Source organism: Solea senegalensis, linkage group LG6 (assembly GCF_019176455.1).
Source record: "Solea senegalensis isolate Sse05_10M linkage group LG6, IFAPA_SoseM_1, whole genome shotgun sequence".
In the NCBI taxonomy this organism is placed as follows: Eukaryota; Metazoa; Chordata; class Actinopteri; order Pleuronectiformes; family Soleidae; genus Solea; species Solea senegalensis.
In genome coordinates, this window is record NC_058026.1 from 20,795,932 (window position 1) to 20,815,686 (window position 19,755).

The following is a 19,755-nucleotide window of genomic DNA, read 5'->3' on the forward strand; positions in this document are numbered from 1 at the left end:
AAAGATTTTATATCCCAATAATTAGTCAATAGTGAAGCATCAAAGAAAACCATCATACACTACAAATATATATATACATATGTACATATATATGTATAAATGTATAGGTATATGGAAAAAGGGCAGTGGCACAGGATTATTGGTCTGTGTTGGTACAAGTATGTGTTTGTAATGCATCATTTAGTCAACGTAACTTAATACGTAATAATAATCAGAAAATATTTAGATTTAAGAAGCTGAAAAACCGGAAAACTTGTTTTAAATCTTTAAGAAAAAACTTTTAAATCGATTATCAAAATAGCTGACGATGAATTGAGTGATTAATAATCCAGTCATTGTTTCAGGCCTACACAGATGTAAAGTTAGAAACAGCAAAAACAATTTTTTCCCACTTTTGACAAACTTTACCCCCAATTAATTATTTATCTCTCTTATCATAAAACTTGTTTGAATTCTTTAGAAAACACATTCAAACTAATGAATTGATTATCAAAATAGTTGATCACATTAATAATCGATTAATCGAGTAACTGTTTTACATTTGACCTCATTTAAATATTTTATTCGAAAATAATCGTCAAAATAACTGTACATAAAATAGACCTGCAGTCCTTTTTATATATATATACCTAATATACGTTTGCATAATATTCACATACGTGCTTGTCATGTGACATTTGTACATTGTGATGTTGCTAATCAGTGTGACTTCGCGTAATATTAATCTGTATAAATACTTCCACACAGCGTGTGTCGCTTCTATTCGCTGCAGTTCTATAAACGTGCTACAGGCTACACACCGCACGGCGTTTGCGCGCACGCACGTATTCTCTCTCGCTCGGTATTATTGAAACCAGCCACCATGGGGAGTTGAGGACAAGACAACGGCTCGTTTTCGTGGATATTTGATTTTGGGAAACTATCCATATGCTGCGTTTTGGAGCACACAGTTCGCGCCAGTTTCCCCAATGCAGCGGAATACGGGGACCGGGCTTCCAGAGACGGTAGGACGGACACTTTGGTAGAAAACACGGGACCTTAACGCACCTAGCTAAGCTAGCCAGCTAGCAGGCTAACCCAAACTAGCTGGCACTGTAGCCAATAGAGTGGAAAACGTGCCCCCGCTTTCTTGTTTTTGTTTCATATCAAATCGCCAGATTTGTCGGGGTTAGTCAGCTGGAAAGTTTGCGCCGCTTCTGTGTGACTTTGCTCGGCACGATATAGCGTTCATAGTACGCCAGTGTGGAAGTGTTTTGCGTGCAGCAGGCCCGTCTTGTGTGGTTGTAGAGTTTGTTTCTGTACCCATCCCCCCATCGTCTTTGCAGGCCAAGATGAATGAGATTCTCACGTTTAAGCGCTGGCATCGGTGGAAGTTGTGGCATTGCTTTGAGGCAAGCTCGCTGTCTTAGCCTGTTAACATTGGCTGCTTATGTGACGGTTTGTGATTTAAAGTATGAGAAGTGCGAGTTTTGCCTTGACACCCGCAGGCGCTGGGTTTTAATTTTAATGGAGCTGCTTCACTGACTTCATAAACTTAACTGGTGAACTTGAGTTTGACGATTTACCGACACAGCAGGACGTTGTTGTTGTAGTTTAACTTGGAAAGATTTGGGAAAGTCTGTCTGTTGCTCACTTTGTCATCTAAATCAATCCATAGTTTTTGTTACAAACTGTCGCTACTGACAATAAAACACATGCATTCAGTATTGCGATTTGAACATCTTTCTTTGCTCCATTTGACAAACATTTTGGTTTGTGAACTAAACAAGACTTCTGAGAACATCGTCATAATTGACAGATCAATCGATTATGAAAATATTCTTAAGGTGCAGCTCATCACACTATGCATTAAGACTGAAATGATTACTAAATGAATTGTCAATTGTTTTGATAATCAGAGTGTTTTCTTTTAAGATTTCAAACAGGTGTTCTGATTTCACAGCTTTTTAAATGTGAATATCTTCTAGCTTCTTTGCTCCATATAACAAAGATGGCATTAAAACTGAATAATTTTGGTTTATAGGCTAAACAGGCTAGACATTCGAGAACATCATCATTTCCAGCTTTGAAAAACACAGTTTTATATTTATATATATATATATATATATATGTGTGTGTGTGTGTGTGTGTGTGTGTATATATGTGTGTGTGTGTATATATATATATATATATTATATTTACCCAAATCTTTCAACCCAAGGATACTGTGTATGAAATTTTTTTTTACAAATCTGTATAATATTTCCATGTTTCATTTCAGCTCTTTCTGAAGTCATTTTCAAGTTCTTTCTGCTTTTCTGCTTCCTGTTAGAGCTCATCCATTAAAGAAGTATGTGCATGAGCCAAGACAAAAAAGACTTGAGATAATTTTAAACACATTAGATGTTATCATAACTTCAAGACGAGACGAAAAGCTGACTTTGGTTATCACGCTACTCTAACCAATTGAGATGACAGAAGTGTGCCTCGGCAACAGTGTAGTGATTTTATTCTTACTTGGTGAAATTTAAAAAATAACCTTATTGCTTGGCACAGCACCCCTGCTACCCTCATGTGGAGGATAAAGCGCTAGGCGATGGATGGATGTTATATGGCCAGCATCACTTATTTGTATTTATAACCAAGTGACCACAGCAATACAAGGCTGTATTTGTATGCAAGCTCAAATGCCAAGTGTACGTTTGCATTATTTTTAATTGTTTGCGATTAAGATTCTTCTCATTCTCAGCTTGGGAATGGAATGGGGCTGGGTAGTAATTAAATAACTATGTATTGCCATAATTTTCTTTAATACCAATATAATAAAGATGTATCAACATGTTTGTGCATGGCACAAGCACATTTTGAGGCATTACACTAGGGCAGCAGCTAACAATTATTTTCATAACTGAAAATAGTTATAGTTAAACCATGATGATGATTTTGGTCATATCGCCCAGCCCTTGATGGAACAGCATATACCTTATTTTTGAATATGAGACTAACTAGGGATCCACCTTCCTGTCCTTCTTTCATTATACTAGCAAACAGAAATGGTGGGTCAGTTCCACATCCGTGTAGTATTATGGGGTGGGGCGACGACACAAGGAAGTTGATATTTTTTAATTATTTATTGCTAGGCACTCGGTTTGGACGGTTGAATGGGTGAATTAACTGAAATAATGAATTAAAACAATTCGGCAATATAACCAGCTACATTGGTTGTTTACACTTAATCATAATTAGCTGTGGTTTTCCCTGTGGATGCTGATGCCGCCTTGGAGGTTTTACTGGCGTTTCAAAGTGTAGCCACTTCTCTGGTAGTGGATAGGCGTTCTGTGATTTGTTTTCAATTAAGTCAAACAAACAGACATAAGGACGCCTTGTTTTGCTTCTTCAAATTTAAGGCTTTTAGCCTTTCCAGAGGAGGGGAAAAAATGTACATGGTGCTTTGCATCCACATTCCTGTCTTATTTGCGGCTGATGACATTCCAGTTAAAGCCTTATTCCAGCTGCTGTTATAGCAACCCCTGACTGCACACAATACCTGCTTTCTAGAAGCAATGTTATTTGTCAAAGTTGTTGGTCTGCCTGCTGCGTAAAGCTACTACTGACCAGAAATGCCAAACCCGAAGTCTCTCTAAAAGATAAAGACGTCCACTTATATGTTTCTAATAAGGTCTGTATTAGGGAAGAGATCTGATACTCCGTATCGGTCCGATAGTGGTCAAAATCACTGGATCGGATATCGGAGAGATTAAAAAAAGTAAAATCCGATTCAATCCAAAAATCCTGTGTATCAAATGTTTCACTATGCACAGAAAACACAGTTGGAGAATTATGTCTTTGAAATAGCGTGGAATGGCACAAATGTGTTAACAGCTCCATAGTTGAAAAGGTCTAAAATGACTGTGTCGGACTGATATCGGTACCAATATTGGAGTTTGTGATATCAGTATTAGACATGAAAAAGTGGTATTGTGCCATCCCTCGTCTATATGATGATGTCGTATGCCATAATAAAAATCATTCTTAATAAGTTGATCATGGTGATTTACCATAGCTGGGGGAAAAATATAATTTAATGTTGTCTACCTTGCCAAAACTTTATGACACAAGGAAGCCTGCATTTTAACAGTCATTTTAGGACCTCATGATTTGTTACATTACATCTGGTAACGTAATGTTTGATCGGAAGTTACTAACTTTTTTTCTAACTTTATATTTTGTAAAACTTCAGTAATTTTCAAATAATAGTTTTCATTGAAAATGCTGCGTTTTCACTTATACAGGAAAAAAGCAATAACACTACAGAAGATAAATATTACGAAACATAATATTACAACACACATTTTTACTTGGATCATTATCATGGGCTAAAAAAAACTTGTCTGGCAGATACTGTAATAAAACTATGGGGGAACTTCCATGTTTATACTGATCAGCCACAACAATACAACCAGTTAGAGCTGCAGCTAACGATTGTTTTCACAGTTGATTAATCTGTCAATTATTTTCTTGATTAATCGTTTGGTCCATAAAATATCAGAAAACCTTAAAATATTTTGATCAGTGTTGATGATGATGTTCTCAAATGTCTTGTTTTGTCCATAAACCAAAATTATTAACTTAATGATTTCTTTGTTATCCAGAACAAAGAAATTAAATCTTGTTTTAATCATGACAAAAGCTTCAAACCGATTAGTCGATTATCAAAATAGTTGTCGATTAATTTAGTAATCGATTAATAGTCAATTGATTGTTTAAGCTCTACAACCAGTATCCCTTCTTAATGTTGTGACTGATCAGTGTTTGTATGTCAGTGTTTGTATACATTAGTGATTTGACAGTGAATTGAGTTGGATGTTTTTTCTTAGTGTTGTAGTAAACTTAATTCCTTTGTGTTTGCTCCCACTGCTGAGACTAACCACTTTTCTTGTTTCCGTCACAGGGTGAATCGTTTGCCAGCAGAATCATTGCTAAAGGCGAAGATCTGACTTCTGCCTTGTGCAGTCAGAGACATGAGTGTTGTGAGAGAATTACATGGGATTGGGTACAGGGGTGGTGGTGGAGTTGTGGCCTCTCTGAACGGCCCTACCCACTTTACTGAGGATGCTCCGCGACCCCCTGTTCCTGGTGAGGAGGGGTCTGATGTGGACCCCCCAGTCCAGTCAGCCAACACCCGTCCGAACACCCTTTCCCAAATCCACGGCTATCCTCCTTCATTGTCATTATCTAAAATGGGAGATCCATCAAGTTACACACCCTCCTCATCGTCTGCGACTCCACGTCGCCCTGATCTGGACTTGGGGTATGAACCTGAGGGCTCCGCTTCACCAACTCCACCTTACCTGAAGTGGGCTGAGTCACTTCACTCGCTCCTCGATGACCAGGAAGGCATCCAGCTGTTCCGAACCTTCCTGTGCCAGGAAGGGTGTGCGGACCTTCTGGACTTCTGGTTTGCCTGTTCGGGGTTCAGGAAGACCAGCCAAGAGAAGAGGGCAAAGCTGGCCAAGGCCATCTACAGGAAGTACATTGTCGACGGAAGCGGGATTGTCTCCAGGCAAATCAAAGCAGCCACCAAGAGTTTCATCAGAGACTGTGTGGGAAAGCCGCATCCAGACCCCGCTATGTTTGAACAGGTATTTAAGACATTGATTTCATGTTTGTCAAGGTTCCAAATAACTGCTGGTACTAAATTTGGAAAACCTGACAACCATTTCTGCCTCCATTTCAACGTGTGGAGACTGTATTAGCCATAAATTATACACTTCTTTAGTTAAAAAATGTATTGAATTGTATTTTATTTGGTGTTTAGGGCATAAGGTAACAATCCTATATTTGTCAAATACGAATTTGTCTCTGACAAACCACGTTCAATAACATAACTGCAATGCACTACATGCACTACAGCACGGTTAGGCAGCGTTTTCTTTTCCAGAGGGCCACACTGACATAAATATAGCCTCAAGTAAATGGTTGTAAAGAAATAAACATCATTAAACCCATCTTTTACATTATAAAAGTAAAAATGTTGACACATTTTCTTTCCTGAGACTATTTCTAAATGAAAGAATGGGGGTGTTTCACTAGTTAACCCTCTTATAACCATCATCATATTCAGGCCGTCTGGATTTATCTTGATTTTATGGCTGTAAAATTTTCAAAAAAAAAAATCCATTGAGTGGCTTCACCAGCGTTTGTGAATCTGACTTCACAAACGCTGGTGAATCTTGTCTGTGATTGGACTGGCAGTTTTTGAATTTTCTAGGTATCACAAACATTCTAGGAATTATGGTAATGAGAACTACGCATGCCAAATCCTGTCACCAATGACAGGATGATAACAAAAGGGTTAAATGCTTAAATGTTGATCTGTCACTTAAGCTGAGCAAGAGTTAACTCAAGAGTGAAATTAAATTGGTTTACGGGCTGGATTCGGCCCCAGGGCCTTATGTTGCCCATGCGTGCGCTACAGATAGTGCTGGGGGAGGCAGTAAGCCTATTTTACGATTGACTACACCAACTGCAGACGGAACGATACAACAGCCCAATAGGCTGAAGACAACACTGACTTCCTTACTGCATGTTAGCCTGTTTATTAAATGGCTTCTTTCTAAGGGAGCAGAGTATTGGTTTCAAATCTTCTTCTTTTTTTTATTCGTTTATGCTGGGAGGGAGTAAAAAAATCACTGCAAGCAAACAATGAGAATGCAGGTGCCCTGACGTAAAACTAACAATAAAGCTAACGCTGCAGATAATTCAAGCTCTGGGCCTTTATATCAGCACACAAACATTCTTAGTGGATATAAATTAGAGTGACAGTGGTTGCAGGGTGGTGTGTGTTCCATGTGAAACTGTTGAAGCTGTTGTCTGTAAATAAATGCCAAAACCATTTGAGCCAGAAGCTGAGTTCATGAGCATTGGGTAACCCTTTTCCAAGTCTCCTCTGTGCTCTGCTGTGCTCCTCCACTATGGTCTTTGAGCTCATAGTGTGGAAGACTATACTGTCCCCTTCTATTCACATATATTTAAGTTAATATTCGAAAAATATCTTGATGTTTCTGATGAATTACACGTTGGTAAATTGACCAGACTGTTTCCTATTGATACAAACAATGCTCTCCGTGTGATTAACCCATAGAAACAGGCTGTCATACAGCAGAAAGCCCCCACATCATCCGCCAATGACTAAAAACACATCTCTTTTGACTCTACCTCGACTAAGAATGGTGATGAAACAAAAAAGAATTGCACTTGTACATCGCAATTATGAGTAGCACTATATAGTTTGGCTTACTTGAAGCACTTACTTACTTCGAGCTCTTGTTTGTACCCAAATGTTGAAATGGACTTATGTCGCTTTGGATAAAAGCGTCTGCTAAATGACATGTAATGTAATATAATACATAAATAACAGACAGCTAAATTTCGAGATTGACCGATCAGTATTGAGTATTCAACCAAGATGTTATGTTTTGCTACCTTCCCTATTTTTCAGAATAATAATAGGGAAGGTAGTAAAACATGACTTACCTACTTTGAATCACTTTTTTACAAACCAATTCATTGTACATATACTGCGATGATATTCAATATTTTATTAATTTGATAGCATTTTTGCCCATACCGTCAGGCCCTAGTTTATGCAGTCGTAAAGTAGGCGTAGTGCAGATGCCACTTTAAAGGCACATATGTATGTTTTCTTGTTTTATGGTTTTCTTTGCTCTCTTTCACCCTAATCTCAGATTTTGTTTTCATGTACAGTATGAGACTTCAGGGGTCTTGTTATCAGAGACGTGAGTCTCCTGACTTACACACCAGAGTTAAACAACATATTATGAAGAATTAGATTACATACTTGCCATAATGAACCAACTCATAAACTAGATTTGTGTGCGTTTTGTTAAATTTAGCATTCAGTTTAATGTAATCTAATTTCATTCAGTGTCTTCTTTCTGTTCCTGTTCACCAAAACCAAAAATACCCAATTTATCTTTGCAAAAATCATGTGTAGTAATAATGCAAATTGAGAGACCTTTTCAGATTGAATACCAGTGTTGGTGTAACACACCCCTGAGTCAGAATGGGCCCATTCTATTAAACAGTCTTGGTAATAATATGTATACTATGTTGTGCTATTCTAATTATTGTGACCCCGTTTTTACTTACCACTTTTTTTGTTTTTTCCAGGCCCAGACGGAGATCCAGGCCATGATGGAGGAGAACACCTACCCTTTGTTCCTAAAATCGGATTTGTACCTGGAGTACACACGAACAGGAGGAGAGAGCCCCAAACCTAACCCCAATGATCAGAGTCCTTCATCGGGGCCAGCCAAGCCTGTGCCTGGATACTTACCCACACTCGCTGAGGATGAGGAGTGGAGGTGCGATGAGATTTAATGTCGCATCACAAATGCCATTACTTTTTTGATGTGCTCAGTGCAACAATAAAAAAGCACAACTCACCAACTCATAACATGTAAAAACAATTGTTAACAATGCTTCTGTTGATCTTAGGTGTGGGGGAGGAGGCGTGAGGGAGGCAGAAGAAGAGAAAGATGAGGACGAGTGTGGAGACACACCAGCTGGCAGGCTTACGCAGAGCCTGTTGATGCAGACAGCACCGCAGAGAGTCACGGTTAGCAGGAGGAGACAGGACAGCAGGGAGTACAGGTCTGTCTACATCAGAGTTCTTGAGCTCAAATAATTGCTATAATGTTTTTAAATGTGATCAGTTTTATGGTCATTTTTACCAGTAACCAAAACCTTTCCTCTTTTATACCACGTGAACTGCACACCAGTGACGTTTACCCATTTTACTGTATTTGGGAGTTCTCCCTCTCTGAAGCATTTTTTTATTTACAACTCGGATAATATCTCATTATTCATTTGCAATGCTGAATCTGCCATTCCCAAATGTTTTCCTTTTTTCTTAATTGATGCATTGTCAGCTTCCACTCATTTTGTGGTCACTGTATTATATTCATGGTTCTTCTTCTGCCTTTGATCTGATGATAAACAATATTATGCTGCATGTATAAGGGCTCCATTCAACTCAAACTGTTGTCTTTAATCTGCCTTCTCAATCGATTTCCTATGGGAGAAAAGTTGCTAGGAAAATTTTAATATTTCAAAAAACATTAATTATTATTATAATATTTGAAAACAATTAGAAATGGTTGGATAATATCCTGAACAAGCTGAATGTTTTGATGTACAATCACTTGAAATCACTGGAGGAATGTGAAAGTCAGACATACCTAAAATATGACTGCCTTTCATCATAGGTCGTCCTTTAATGTTCTTTAATCATCTTTGAAAGCATCTTTTCCTGTTGAGGGCAGCAACTCTTAGTGTACAGCCTGCTGGGAATTAGTATTAAAAAGAAGATTCAGAAGAACATGAGAAATGTTGTTTATCCCGTTTCATTTTCTGAATAATACTGTTTTTTAAAACTAACAGAAACCAAACCTGCATTAAAAGGAACCGAACATGCTAAAGTCAGTGAAATTGTGTTTACTGTGAATCGTTGTATTGTGAAATGTGTATCATCACCTAAATTGTGCTCATTGCATTGAAAATCTTTCACAGACCATGGAGGGAGCCGGTAAACCCATACTACGCGAACATGGGCTACGCTCGCGCTCCAGCCACCAGTGCCAATGACAGTGAGCAGCAGAGCATGTCGAGTGATGCCGACACACTGTCGCTGACCGACAGCAGTGTGTAAGTACACACAGAACTGCTGCACACACAATAATTACATCCTCAACAACAGTAATGTCTCCTCATGGTCTGTTTTTGATGGTTGTTTATTTATGTGTTTGTGCGCAGAGACGGTATTCCTCCATATCGATATCGGAAGCAGCATCGTAAAGAGATGCATGAAAGTGCCAAAGCCAATGGACGTGTGCCCCTACCTCATATACCTGTGAGTTAAACAGACACTAAACGAGTCATGTCACGCATGTTGTCATGTACAACTGCTTTCATGTAGCAGTGACATATGATCGATCCCTTTGTTAACCCACCTGCCATTACAGCTGCAGTTATTGCTGAGGGTGGGTAACAACAACAATTTCTGATACCCAATTTTATTAGTACTTTTGTATTTGGTTTTATCTCTACTTTAACAGCTCTATACAATTTCCTCATCTGAAATGTATTATTTACTTATAATTTACATATTTTGCTTTTTGCATTTTTATACTGTATTTGCTGCAGATGTGAATAGAAGTTTATCTAATCTAATTTTGTTCTTGTGTCTATGCAGCGCACGTACCGCATGCCAAAGGATATCCACGTAGAGCCTGAGAGGTTTGCAGCAGAGCTCATCAGCAGGCTGGAGACAGTTCTCAGAGAGAGAGAGGCTCAGGAAAGACTCGAAGAAAGGCTGAAGAGAGTACGACTGGTGAGTGTGCGGCTTGGTGTGTGGTTCTCATTAGGAAGATACAACAACACTGTTTGATAGTGATACACACCAAATAGCAGCAGGGTAAAAAATATACTACAGACAATTTGCAGTCAGTCAGTTAAGTAAAAAATAATTAACGTAGTGTTTTTGTCTTTGTTACTTTGGACCTTTTCTGGCATAAAATCTGACCTTGTCAGGACCAGTAGCCCTCATGTGAACCAAAACCTGGTTTAGCGCTTAAAAAATATGATTTGTGTTAGGTTAAGGTTAGGCTAGTTAACTAGTTATGGTTGAGGTAAGTGATACTGTAAATATGGAGAATGCTGTACTTCAATTATATCCTTGATAAATTGTGAGTAAAATTCCCCAGGATTGTAAATAATTAGGATTGTTTATCCATTAAGTTATCAACAGGAAGGAGCGGGAACTGAACACTGACAATATGATGATGTCTATGTATCACAGATCATACAGACATACTGCTTAAATGGAAATCACAAATGCATGGCAAGATATTGACACTAAAAATATTAAGTATAAACACAGGTAGTTTTTAATGTAAATATAAAAATCATTTATTATCTGTAATATCCCTACAGACAAGTTTCTTTTGTGTGTTGATACTGTTATTGCCAGTTAGATTTTTTTTTCTTTCTACATTCCCAACAGGAAGAAGAGGGGGACGATGCTGACATCTCCGTGACAACCTCCATGTCTTCTCATAGCATACCACTCCCCCTCCCCTCATCATTTCCACCTCTCTATGGAGCCCGTTACTCAGAGACCACTGCTAACACAGCAACAGTCACCAACTTTGGTGGCTTGGTTGCCATGGAGGATTCCCAGGACGATGACCCAGAGTCGATTTTGGATGAACATGTGTCACGTGTGATGAAAACACCAGGCTGCCAGTCGCCTGGGGCAACCAACAGCACCTTAGGTGGAGGAGGGGGTCGACACACTCCTCCCAAATCCTCGCGCTCACCTGATGGTGGGACCGGACCACCTCATTACCCTCCTCACCGAGGGGGAGGTCACAGTCTACCTGCTGCCGGGGTTAAAGGTAAGAGGCTGTGGAGGAGCAGGAGAGAGGTGGGGTGAAAGAGAGAGCGGGAGAGAATGTACTCCTAAACACATTGGCTGCTCGATCACTGCTTGACAGTATTTCCTGTGTGACTCAACGTATCAGTGACAAACAATACTTGCTCCCAACCGATGAAATTGCTTTTGGACTCAAAATAAGCAACGTTTTTGTCGATTGTAATGATGAAACATTCCACTCAGTCCAGCAGTGTGAGTATTGAGCTCAGACTTGTGTTCCACAAAGAACTGCTTCAGATTATCACATACATGCCCACAGTTCCCTTCATACTTAAACAAGGGTCTGCTTCAGTCTTGCCTTCCTCGCATGCAAAACTGTTTTAATAGTGGAGATTTCTCACCAGGAGTTCACTCACTTTCTATTGCCTTGTTTCCATTGAGCATGGAATTCTACATATGTGGGTACCAACAGATTTTCTCATGTAACCTCGAGCAAGTTTCCTTGGTTACTGTCTTCTTCTGGTCTCCATTGACCATAAGAAGAGTGCACCTCCAACTGGGCACCTATATGATAGAGAGGAATAAGATACATTGGATTTTTGAGAATTGAATTTGAGAGTGGTTGGTGGTGGTGTTTTACAACAGTCGGCATCCATAAAGTTGGATTTGTCTGTTAGATCATTTGTTGTGGTTGAATTTTAAGACGAGATAAGATCTTAGTCTTGCAATGCAAAAGCAAAGAAGGTCAGTGTAAAGATAATAAATAATAAACTTGCATTTTCACACTTGTGAATGTACAATGTAAAAAAAAAAAATTAGCTATACGAGATAAAAAATATAGAATTACAGATGGTGAGAAACTAGAATGTGTACAGCAGTGAGCTTGATGTTTACAGTGTAAACATTACCATGGCAATTGCACATGAGATGCTGCACTTTGTAAATTACCCTGATGATATTGCACATGGTATGTAAAGGCACAAGGTTTTGTGCGAGCAGTGCAGCAGGGAGGAACGTTCAGACATTTAGGATGTTCCCATCACTTGAGGAGTTGCCCTTTTTTGTCAGTCTGTCCAGCCTCTTCCTGTCTGCTGTCGTAGAATTATCAGAGACTTTCTGCAGGTGACAGGAGGGGGAGCTGTCTGTAAAAGTCTGCAGTGTACAGGGTGAAGAGGAACAGAACCAGAACCATTCCTGTGGTGCCCTTGCACTGCAGGCTGCCATGTCTGACGCACAATCCCGAATCCTCACATACTGGGGTTGATTGGTCAGATAATCCACAGATCTGCTACAGCTTGCTTCAGTTTGTCCTTTTGGAAATGCTGGCTATATGGTGTTCAAAGCATTGGACAAATGGACATTTCTTGATAGAATATCACCCGCACTATTAGGTTAAGGCTGTGATTTATATTATTTCATACTGTTGTTTACAAAGGTTTTCTGGTGTGGAAATAAATACCTGATGCCCAGTGTGTGCTGTTGGTGTTGAATGAAGCTACAGCAAGCTGGTACGTCAACAATGACCCTAATGTCTTTGTCAGGTGTGCATCACCACAAGCAGCTGTACCACCACAGAGGACGAGAAGGACAAGAGGAGGCAGGCTCTAGGTCTCAGCCCAACTTTGCGTGGAATGGAGACCCCTCTGGCCAGTATGCAGGTAGAAGTCGTAACTACGCTGACGGAGCTGGAGCAAGCACACTTGAGGGCATGGGTTACAGGTAAGCTGATGTGGCTGTGTGTGCTTCTGTTTGTTACAACTATGTTACTGCTGTCTTTTACACAGATGAGTTCATCTTTTGTATGTGACATTCGTTTTACAGTAGTAAAGGCAGCACATTATCACGGCGAGGATGTAAGAAGCCTTCAGAGACCTCAGGCAAAGGTGATGAGAGTGGCCGTGTTGCGGAGACTCAGGTGCCAATGGAGGATCTGGAGAGAAACCAGAAGATCCTGCAGTGGATGATGGAAGGGGAACGACAAAGGAGAACCACCCATGGGTGAGTCTATCTACGATCAGTGCATCCACCTGAGGGAAAAAAGAGTATGTTGAAATGAGCTTTATAGCTCTGCCATAGTCCTTTGTGGCCTTATTACTCCAAACTTTACCTTTACACCAACTCCTTCCCACCCATCCATCTATCTGCTAAATCCCAGATGACATGACAACCTGGACAGGTCGGCATTCCATCACAGGGCCACATAAAGACAAACAACCATCCACTCTCACCTACAGTCAAGAGTGTCCAATTTGCCTAATTTCCAAATCTGCATGTTTTTGGACTGTGGGAGAAAAACGCAGAAACCGGAGAAAACCTGCGCACACAGGGGGAGAACATGCAAACACAGCTGGCTACAAAGTCAAGAGTGCTTACCACTCCAACATGCATTATTTCTTAATAAAAATATACTATATAATAAAACTGTATATTGATTTATGAAAAAAAAAAATACTATGAAATAAATTCATTCATTTATAATGTAGTATTGTGTACATTTTTTATTTTGGAATCACCAAATTCTACAAGAAATATATGCAGGGTTTTTTCTAAACCGGGAAAGAGGGGCACTGTGCCCTCTTAACAAAATGCAGATTGAGCTTTGGATGCTATTCATTGCTACTTTACACTTTGAATGGGTACCCAATTAAGTTAGTATTATTAAGCGCTGATGTAAACGGAGTAAGATGCAATCAGATTGTGTACGCTGGATTTCCGCTGTTACCAGCCCTGAGTAGAGATCTTTTTGTTTCTATGTCTATGCAGTAGAGTGAAGCTCCCTGCCTGTTGCACAAAAACACAGAGGCTGTTGGAGTTTCACACAGAGACCACCAGAAGTTATGCTGATAATAGTGCTTGCTTCAAATGCAGTACGACTTTGGCTTGTGTTAGCTTTCCTGCTTAGCTTATAGACCATGGTCAGAAATCACAGGGGCAATATTTCCTCCAGGACAGGAGCTGTAGCTGCTTCCAACTGACACTTACATTTACAAGTGGTTGAAGAACATACAGACATTCAGCTTTATCAGAAGGAGTCTGGACATTTCTTCCAAAAAGCATTGAACATTTCACATTAGAGACTTTGTCTCGGCTAACGACAGCACTGCCTGGTCACAACTGATGTTTCCTGTCTTGCTCAAGACACACACACATATATACACTCACAGACCAAGCTCCTAAATGTACAGCAGCACTCTCACAAAAAGTAAGAATGAAATATTCTCATTCAGACAAAAAAAACCACGGTGTTCAACAGCTTAGTTTGTAGCACATCTCCGGTGTCCACCTCAAGTTTCTTATGCTTGCAGGAACCCACGATGAGTCAGTCAAATTTTTAAGTTAATATAACGATTAGTTAGGTAAATTATTTATCGATTGAGTCTGAGCATAGACCTCCTTCAAGTAAATACATATGTTGAGCTCATCATTCACATTTTCACCATTGGGGCTGGTGTGAATGTAGCCTGAGATCTGTGACATGGAACAATCGAACTCTGCCTGTGAACTCTAGACACCTTTGACTGGAAGCATAGTGTTAATGGCTGTAACTTCAGTGTTCTCTTCTACATCTACATACAAGTGAGAAGGGAGAACCTGGTAGAGAGAGATGGACGGAAATGAGAACGACACATCCATCCTCCATGTCTGGCAGGTCCCATCTCTTTCTTTTGATCTGCCAAACTAGCACATTTAGCCGAGCATCATCACAAAACCAATACTCAGTAAGCAGTAGGATGAGGCTGCAGCTCAGGACCCTCGGGTCAGTTGTTTCTCAGCGCTCCTGGCTACATGTGCTATCTTACTTGCAGAGTAGGATGGATGCCGTTTAAAGGTATTAGTCCTCTGACTTTGTTCCAACTATCAGTGGTTCTCCTTCTGATTTTCTCAGCTCCCACCACGGCCACCTGCTGGCTTTTGGGGGGGTTGCTCATCACCAGTGCAGGAAATTGTGTGGGATTTATAATTTATAGTTCAACTCAAGATTGTTTGTGACGTTCTGTGTATTATTATCAAGTCCTTTCATCCGCTTCCTCTGCTTTTTTCCCCAGTGGCAGCACCAGTAGCTCCAGGAGGACGGGAACCAGCAGCGAGTCACCACGACCAACTTCAGTGGAGCGACCAGGAGCTGTGCATCCATGGGTCTCTGCACAACTGCGTAACAACCCCTCATCAGTGTCCGCCGCTATCCCTGGGTCATCGTCCTCCCAGGTTCAGCCCTCACACCCGTTCATTCAGGACCCAGCTATGCCCCCCAACCCAGCTCCCAACCCCCTCACCCAGCTAGAGGAGGCTAGGAGGAGGCTGGAGGAAGAGAGGAGGAGGAATGCACTACCACAGGCAAAGCAAAGGTCAGTTATCACTCACTTTGCAAGAACCCTATTGAAACTGGAAGGATTATTATTTCTTAAAACTTTAAAATGCATTTTCCTCACTTGTGTTTGTTATTAATGGTCTTGTTCTTTTTAAGGCACAAGTCTGGTAAGCGGCAATTGTGTGAAAACATGACAGTCGCTTACTACTTCTGTGGAGAGCCAATCCCATACAGAACATCAGTCAAAGGCCGGGTGGTGACTTTGGGCCAGTTCAAGGAGCTGCTTACCAAAAAGGGCCACTATAGGTAAAAGCATCTCCTTTTATATCCTCAGAATCATTACAGCCCTCAAATATTGATTGAAAAATACAGATAAAAATAGAAATCAAATCAGATATAGAAATCAAGTGCAGTGCATGTAGTTGAGAATGTACTAGAATTAATGACGACTCTTATTTGTACAGGTTCTACTTTAAGAAAGTGAGTGACGAGTTTGACTGCGGTGTAGTGTTCGAGGAAGTCCGCGACGATGACGCCATCTTGCCAATCTTTGAGGAGAAGATCATCGGGAAGGTTGAGAAGGTTGACTGAAATGTGGGAAATGGAAGACTAAACAGAATTGCGAAAAAGAATAATCATTTTAAAAGGAGATTGAAAGAGAACATTTGGGTGGGATGGAAGCTCAGCTGTGTGAAAATGGAAGAAGGAAAGTAGAAAGGTGGATGGAGCAACGTGTAACAGGAGGGTGTTTGTGCTGCATGGTAGAAGCTCAAGTATTACGCAGATGGTTATTTTTATGGAATATCTGGATATCTGCGACAGCACCTGGATCAAACTCCCATCAAGTGAAGATGCTTGGTCAGATTAAACAGCTGCAAAAGAAAAGAACATAAATTATTTAACCTGTCTTGTCTCCACTGTGGGTATTCAAGGAGGGCTGTTAAAATCTGGTATCTGACCAGTCTTCACTGTGATGGATGGAACAGGGTGAGGACTGCTGGAAGGAGAGAGGATAAAGTAGTCTTCCACATATGCTCTGGGGGAGTCTGTCCTCCATAGACCATTACGATGCTGCTACATTACCATGGAAACTCTTCAATCGGTGCTCGGGACAGTAAAGAAAGCAGTCTTGTTCCATACGGGAGTCTCACTGCCTTTTGCTGTATCTGTTCCTCATCAGCTGGAGACACGAGGAGAGGACAGAGGATTTTAGGGAGTGGAACTTTTTGCCTGTTTCTCCTCTCATTGACTTCACAGCCTCAAAACTAATTAACATTTCTCACCCGTGATTCCTTGATGTCATGTAGTGATCTCACATCCACATTTTCAGACAACAGTTCTCTACATAACTTGTTTACCAAAGCTACATATTTTTGATAAAGACGAGTATACTAGCTACTTGTTTTCATTTTATTTGAATTGTATATGTACAAGGCAGGTACTATTACTTACTAATGCAGCCTAATTTTGTCATATCTCAACCTAATTTTGTATTATTGTGTATGTTTTGAAGCTAGATCATTAGTCATTTCAGGGCAACCATTTTGTTTTTCTTTCCTCTAAACCACATCCATGCACCTCAGTTCTGTACTGTTTACGAATGTGATCATTCACTTGTTGTTCTACTGCGTGATAGATTTTAAACATTGGATAGTTCTTTCTTTTTTTTTTCCACCCATAAAACTTGCACACTGAAGGTGTGGAGACTTTGACCACAGTATCTGTTGTTTTTAAATGGCTCTCTCACTGAAACCCTCTCAGTGATCTTGTAACTTTTCTGCTATGTCAAGAGACTGTGTGAGAAACTCCGAGCTCAGTCTAGGTGCCTGCCTGGCCAGTGCCATTACTATCTAGAATTCACATTCGTAAGCGTATTTGTGAGAGCCCGAATTGGTCTTGTATGTCTGAACTCAGCCAAAGAGCATATCGTACATCCTTAAAGCCTACATGCGTTTGTCTGTGCAGTCCAAGTCTTTTTTTTTTTGTCTTCATGAACTCAAAGGAATGTCTCCTTCCTCCTGCAGATTCTCAAACTTTGCAGCTCACCTTTGAATTCAAACTCACAAGCTTAAAGAATAGTTTTGACACTTTTTTTAATGTCCTCATTTGCTTTTCTCTCTCAAGAGTTATCCTCTTTTCATACCTGTGCTGCAAATATAATGCCTAGAGCATGCAGTTAATTAGCTGCAGCTACTGATCATTTTATTATCAAGTTAATATTCCTGTTCTTTTCTTAGTTAATCGACAGGTCTATCGACTTCCCATCACACTAACTAATCCTAAAACATAAAAAAAAAATCTTATTTTGTCTGAACCATAGTTTTCTATCCCTCAGATAGAAGTGAAATTTCTGCTTGATCATTATTTAAATTAATTTAGTTGATGGATTTAACATGTTATTTAATGGGCTTCAGAGGTTCAACCAGGTGGATTTTGTGACCTTTTGGAGCTACACTCAGTTTCCATAATTATGTTCTGTTTTTATGCTAAGCTAAGCTATGTGGCTGTTGGCTTCTGTTTCATATATTTAACATACAGGCATGAGAATCCTCAGAGCCCGAACATCTTGAAACACTTGCTGACAACACACCAGCTGAATATAATCTGACTTTTAAAAAGCCTGGACCTGCTATATCCTCAAAGAACATAACTTGATTGTCATCGTGTCTGGGGTCTACGTTCAGTATTCATCTCTAAATCATGGCCTGACTGTTTGTGTCGTCTACGCTGGTAGTAAACTGAATGTGCAGGTCTCCGACAAAGTCTTGAGAGAATGTCAAACAGAATTTGTTCTGGGTTTGTGCCCAGTAAAGGAATAATAAGATTGTAAAACATTTTGTCCTTACTTTAACACATTTTGCCTTCAATATGAAATGTAAAATTTAGATATGTATTTGTTTATTAAAAAAAAAAAATTTTAATAATCACCAAGCATGTTCTTTATGAGGAATGTTTTCCTGACGAGTTGAATTATCCGTTTTGTTTTATTGTTTTTGTGCAAACCGCTTTGGCCCTTTGGTATATTTTATCTGTTGTGTTAGAAAGCTCCCAGGGACAGTTAAATGACGATGTTTGCTCAGAGTTGTTTCTTGTGCTAAAGATTTGATGGACAGAACAAAAACAGCTGTTGTGTTGTCAAATTTGTGTGAAACACAGTGCCTTTATCATGATATCTTTAGAAATAACGTTTATTAAACCAATCCATGTTTTTATCGTAAGTGTTTATTTTCAGTCAGTCCTGTTATCTTTTTAGCTACAGTCACGCTTGCTCACTTCTGTTCTGATAGACTCTGCTGTAAATATGTACATTATCATTTCATACATTTCTTCAGACCCGCACCACATGTCCAAGGTGTTTCTGTTTTTCAAAGGTAAACGCCAAGATGTCACTGTGCTGGTCCCACTTGTACATTTCTTTTAAAAAGGTACTTCATAATAAAGATGTTGAATAAAACACTTTTGTTGAATAGTATGCCTGCTTGAATCTTTAGTGAAAATAAGGATTAAGATGATGTGTGTACAAACAGTTCACGTGAAGTAAAACAAAAAATATAATTATGCTGTCAAACCCACAGGTTTATAAGAGAATAATTACTCACTAGCTGCAGAGAAAGGGAGAGAAACAATGAATTCCATCTTATTTTGAGTTAGGGTGGGTGGTGATTAAAAAGCATATTATGATACCATGAGGAGAGAGGGTTTGCTTATTAAACTATATAAAAGTTTTAATGGATACAGGGGTTTCAAAGGTCAATTCAAGTCAGATTTGGAGACTTTTATTCCAATTCTGTTGAGATTGAAAATGTAAGTCCAGTTCTTTTTAATGTCATAAGTGGCATTCTAAAATGTATACCAAGGGTTAACCCTTTTTGCAGACTATGGCGCCATCTTGAGGACAGGTCAAAACATTGATTATCTACTTGGTAAAAACCAAAAAGTGGGTTATACCTAGGATACCTAAAAGCATATGTATGGGCTATTCAAGAGGATTTTAGATCTTCATATGCTA

The 19,755-nt window shown here is 39.7% G+C and overlaps 1 protein-coding gene across 1 annotated transcript; it reads left to right on the top strand.

Moving 5' to 3' along the window:
• The first annotated feature begins 830 nt into the window (after positions 1–830).
• On the top strand, positions 831–19,218 carry LOC122770864 (axin-1-like). Its single transcript, XM_044028043.1, has 13 exons — positions 831–1,004; positions 4,931–5,621; positions 8,173–8,366; positions 8,500–8,655; positions 9,574–9,708; positions 9,817–9,913; positions 10,256–10,393; positions 11,066–11,459; positions 12,979–13,156; positions 13,259–13,435; positions 15,484–15,783; positions 15,903–16,052; positions 16,211–19,218. The coding sequence occupies exons 2-13, from the start codon at positions 5,001–5,003 to the stop codon at positions 16,335–16,337; spliced, it is 2,667 nt and encodes an 888-aa protein (XP_043883978.1). The 5' UTR covers positions 831–1,004; positions 4,931–5,000; the 3' UTR covers positions 16,338–19,218.
• Positions 19,219–19,755: the final 537 nt, after the last annotated feature.